Source organism: Echinops telfairi, unplaced genomic scaffold, assembly GCF_000313985.2.
Source record: "Echinops telfairi isolate 266 unplaced genomic scaffold, ASM31398v2 ScPeMD7_2010;HRSCAF=2546, whole genome shotgun sequence".
In the NCBI taxonomy this organism is placed as follows: Eukaryota; Metazoa; Chordata; class Mammalia; order Afrosoricida; family Tenrecidae; genus Echinops; species Echinops telfairi.
The window spans coordinates 7,249,977-7,255,360 of NW_022105908.1; the positions used below are offsets into that span (position 1 = coordinate 7,249,977).

At 43.3% G+C, this 5,384-nt stretch overlaps 1 protein-coding gene across 1 annotated transcript in view; it reads left to right on the plus strand.

Annotated features, from left to right (window-relative positions):
• The window catches only part of ZSWIM7 (zinc finger SWIM-type containing 7), an 18,297-nt gene extending 13,815 nt beyond the window's left edge, over positions 1–4,482 (plus strand). Inside the window, exons 4-6 of the mRNA XM_013006303.2 lie at positions 481–585; positions 1,728–1,845; positions 4,068–4,482. Coding sequence (XP_012861757.2) covers positions 481–585; positions 1,728–1,845; positions 4,068–4,129 — 285 coding nt within the window. The 3' untranslated portion in view covers positions 4,130–4,482. The remainder of the gene's footprint in view (positions 1–480; positions 586–1,727; positions 1,846–4,067) is intronic.
• Positions 4,483–5,384: the final 902 nt, after the last annotated feature.

Below are 5,384 nucleotides of genomic sequence, written 5' to 3' on the forward strand. Positions count from 1 at the left end.
CTGTGTGCTCTGGTCAGATATATCCTTCTCCCGAAGCTGCAGATTCAGTGCCATCGTTTGAGATACATTCTTCTCAGGGGAGGGGCAGGCATCCACTTAGTATAAAATGATCTTTTATTGGAAAAAAATACTGCCATAAAGTATAGATGTGAGAAACATTCCTCTCCACTTCAGATTTTATGAGTATAGGCAGCCCATGGAGGGACCCTGTGAATCCCAAGAACAGAGAAAAAGTGGCCCATGTGGATGTAACTAGCCTGAAACGCCTTACATCCATTATCTGATTTCATCAGGTACAGAGCACCGAGGGATAAGAGCCCCACATAAGGAAGCTGAGTTTTCCTTTCTGTATAAAATATCACTGCACCTCTTCCCGGTACAATTTGAAGACAACTCGGAGACATCACAGGGAGAAAGAAAAGGGAAGTGGTTTCCGCCACATTCTGTGAGGTCTGATCTTGTCTGTCCTTTCCTTTCTAGGTACTTGGAAGTGCTGGTAAAACATACACATGTTTGGCCTCTTGTCATTACTGCTCATGTCCTGCATTTGCCTTCTCGGTGCTGCGGAAGAATGACAGCCTGCTGGTGAGGACAGGAAAGGCTCTTCCCACCGCCGCTGAATTAGAGAAGCTGTGGTTTGAGGGTTGATACAAAAATGGGAATTTAAGTGCATGCCAAAACAAAGTAGTTTATTGCCCTTGGCTTTAGCTGGTCATCTCTTCTGGATTGCCTTCCTAAAATGCAAGGTCATTTTGTGAATTCTTAATTTCCTGCCTTTTTAATTTAGATAGTCATAGATGAATCTTTGGGAAGGACAACAGGGAAATCCAGGAAGCTGGCATTAGGGAATGAAGTGACCCGGTCAGAGGGAGGAGCTGAGTTGCTGTCATTCCAGACTACCAGTATAACTGCCTGACCCTTTGGTAGGGGCAGGAGAGCACGGTGATGCCTCCGCCAATTGCCTACGAGTGCAAATGGAGAGGGCACCTGGGAACAGCAGCTCTCTGTTAAGTCCTGTCAAAGGTACAGTCTCTGCCCCATTCTCCCCTTCCTTCAAGGAATGTCTGAAAAGTAGAAAACATTTGGGGAAGCGGGTGAGGAACTGGGTGTTCTGTCGTACCAGAGGCCACACTCACAGCTGATGTGCCATGTCTATTTCACCTGACAGGACTGACCCCAGATTTATTCAGAATCTAAGCGCCATCCTCAGTAGTCTCTATTAAATAGTCTCCCGGGAGGTGTGAACAGGCCCGCTTAGATGAGAGCTTTGCTGCCACTCCGGAAGAAGTACTATGGTTAAGAGTGAACTCTGGATTCTGAGCACATAGTTCAAATGGAGATAATTGTCCACATAGGGTAGCTGTCGAGTTAGAAAATCTATGAAAAGTATTTAGCACAGTGCCTCAAACATTGTTTGTCATTAACAGCTTTCTGAGGCAAGGAAAACAAAAGCCCAATTTTAGATAAAAATTGAGTCTGGCTTGGTTTCACCTTTGCCAGCTGGATCTGAACGATGTTCGAGAACAGCAAAGTAAGTCCTCCGCCCTCTCTGCCTCTTAGCGAGATTGCATTGAGCTCATCTTTCTTATCTGCAGTTTTCAGGCAGTGAGTTGAATACCCATAATGTGTCCCCATTTGCTCCCACTAGATCTAATGGTAGTAAGAGGTCTCTGGCCAGCCCTGGCTAATAGATTGTCTGTAATAGGTTTGTCTGTTTTGTATTCCAGTGTAAGCATCTCTTGGCAATTTATCTTAGTCAAATAATGGGGACCTGCCAGCAGTTAAGCGTCTCTGACAACCAGTTGACTGAAATATTATTGACGGAGGAGGAACAAGAGCATAAAGGTATACATTGAGCATCATTATATTTCAGAACAGAATTCCCATGAAGAAGCATATTTTAAATTGTCATGGTTCACCTGGGAGAGAAATGAAACAGATCTTTTAGAAGCTTCTTGTTGCTGCGATTTCTGAAATTTTTTCCTCCTGCGTTCAGGAGCTGTGTTTTAAAATCCATTGTGTATGGCTAAAAGGCCTATGCAAGACTCCTCACGAAAGTTCCAACCAGTCTCTGAGCCTCTTGGATAAAGGGATTTCCCTGGATGGAAGCGAGCATTTTATACTCAAATAAAGCCTAATAGCATGTCGTGTCCACAGCAGGTTAGATTCTTAAATGATTGGATTACTCATGGACTTTTTTTTTAAGGTTGGACTGGTTGACCAGATTCAATAAGGTGAAACTTGGAAAAAGTGTTAGTTCTTTTCCTTGAGACTATAAAATTATTCTGTAGCAATCAAAGGTCAGCATACAGAGATAAAACTAAATAGCGGTAAGGGTATAAAAAGACGAGTTATCATTTCAGTAATCTTCACGTATCTGTGGGGATGGTATCAGAAAGTTTAAGTTGTGACCTCAAGTGTTACAACCCACAGTGACCCTGTGTACAACAAAACCAGACATTGCCCAGTTCTGCCCTGTCCTCAGTCATTCCTGTGTGTGAGCCCATTGTGAGTGTCCGTCCATCTCACTGAGCATCTTCCTCCTGCTGCTCGCTGACCTCCACCAAGCATGAGCTCCATCTCCATCTCCTGAGGATGTGTGCCAAACATGTGAGACAGAGTTGCACCATCCTCACTGCTAAGGAGCTGAATTTCTTCGAACACAGATTTGTCCGTACTCTTGACAGTCCGTGGTATATTCCATAGTCTTTGCCAACATAATTCCAAGCTTAAGTAGGCTATGCTCTATCAGAGAAGTGGTATCTAGAAGAGAAGTGCTAATGCTGCTCTGTACGCATTTCTGAGCCTTATAACAAGCCAAATAAAGGAAGAGACTCGAGATCAGATGCTGAAGCTAAAGTTACTACTATGTATTTTTGGTCTAATGTAAATGCAAATGTGGTTGTTTCCGGGAGAGAAATGGGACTCGGTGGGACCCCGAGAGAGAGTATGGGAGTAATGGGAGACAGACTTCAGGACAGGACGATTGCTGGTAAGTGCATTCAGTCAGCTCCAACTCACAGCCATCCTGTGTTCAACAGAATGTCACACTGCTAGTCCCGTGCCATCCTCACAACTGCTACGTTTGAGCCCATTGCTGGAACCGCTGGGTCAGGCCATCTTGTTAAGGCTGGTTCCCCTTGTTAATGACCGTCTAGCTTTATCAAGCATGATGTCCTGTTCCAGGGATTGGTCTCACTTGACGATATGTCCAGAGTATGTGAGACCGAGTCTCATTTCTAAGGAGCATTTTGGCTGTGCTTCCTCCAAGATAGATTGCTGTTCTTCAGGCAGGCCCGCCGCAGCACTTTCAGTATTTGCCATGACATGAGTCAAAGGAATCTATTCTTCTCTAGTCGTCCCTATTCAGTGCTCAGCTTTCAAATGCCTACGAAGCCATGGACCATACCACGGCTGGGGGGCGGGGGGCACACCTGAGTCTTCAAAGTGACATCTTTGCTCTAACACTTCAAAGAGGCCTTGGAAAGACGAGCCCGGTGCAACCCATCATTTGATTTCTTGATCTGTTTCCATGAGCGCTGGCTGCAGAGCCAAGTAAAATGAAATCCCTGACAACTTCAATCTGTGTTTGCATTTCTCACGACACCCAGTTGTGAAGACGTTTGTCTTCTCTCCATTTACGTGTAATCCGTGCTGGAAGGCTTTGGTCTTCATCGGCAAGTGCTTCAAGTCCTCCACTTTCAGCAAGCAAGATTGTGTCCTCTGCATATCAGAGATTGTTAATAAGCCTTCCTCTAAACCCGAATCTTCTTCAGATAGTCCAGCTTCTCTAATTATTTGCTCAGCATACAGATTGATAAAATATGGTGACAGGATACAAACCCAGCGGCTCACCTCTCTTGATTTTAAGCCATGCAGTATTCCTTTGTCTGTTTGCACTAGTGCCTCTTGGTCCACGTACAGGTTCTTCACGAGCACGAGGTAGTGCGCTGGAATTCCTATTCTTCTCAAGGCTGTCCATCGTTTGTTAGGGTTCACTCACTTGAATGTCCTTGCGTAGTCAATAACATACAAGTAAACATCTTTCTGATCTTTTCTGCTTTCAGCCAAGATCCATCTGACAGGATCCGGAAGACAAAAATTCCAGGTCTCCAGAGAGGCGCAGTAAACTTCCTGGGATATTGCAAAGGATTGAAGGAATGAACAAAAAGATGATGTAGCAATGATAATAGATCAAAATGTAACTTGATGTGATTTCCATTTTGACACACCCAGAAGTTCTAGCAGTTTAAAAAAAAAAAAGAAGAGGAAATACATGTGGATGAAGCCTCTTGGGAATTCCCTCTGAACATTGAGCGGGATGTGAATAGCCTTGCTGTCAACAGAACCCACTGGAAAGTGGGTTATTGACAGATGTAACGAGGTTAAAATCTGGTACCTTACCATATGATATCCCTGTTGACCCATCTTAAGGTAGCTCTAGTTTTTAATATTTTCTTTTCAACTGAGGTTTTTCTGTTTTATTTTTTTATTGTTGGTAGTCTTTTGATACTGTTTTGTATTTTCTAGGTTTTTTTGGTACATGAAACCCAGGTTGGATGGACCTATAGTGACAGTAATTGGATTAAGGGTTCCTTAGCGGTATGGAGGGCAGGTTGGGGGAAAGTGGGGAGCTAACAACAAGGAGAATAGGAGGAAGAAAATGTTCTAAAATTGACTGGGGTAGTGATGTACAACACTTACTGATATGACTAAACTACTGTATGATGTTTGGGTTGTATCCCAATAAAATTGTTTATTAAAAAATAGATGATCTGTGGGGGTGAGAACTCACTCCTGAAATAGTAGACACTTGTTATTTTTGTGATATAAAAGAACACTACATGAGGGTAAAGTATACAAAGCTCAAAATAACTAAGACGTACAAAAAGATAAAAAAGGACCTGTGGGTAACTGTCATGGCATATAATGTTAAACAACAGCAAAAACCACCAAGAAGGATGTGTGTTATGAAGCTTTATATATGTATAGGTATAGATGAAGGTAGGTTTAAAAGTATTGCATAAATGTTATAGTTCATATGTGCACATTCCAAACCAAGCTGACATGTGTCTCCTTGATCAGTAGATGGTTACAGACAAGTCCTCTCACACATGGCTTGGTCTCATTACAGAGCCTTCAAAACACAAGATCCACTCCACACAGTAGCTTCCAAGTGAATCTGCTGGGCCAATTAAATTCAAGGCAGATAAGTCAGCTCCAAAAGTTAGGGCAATTATTTGAGGGGACCCCAAAGGGCTCATCTTGATAGGATGATCACAGGGGCTTATTACAAAGAAGCTTTATAAAAACAACGGCATTGGTACGAAAAAGTCCAGAAAGGTTTGCCAAGGAACTCCCCCCAGCACCCGTTACAACACCCC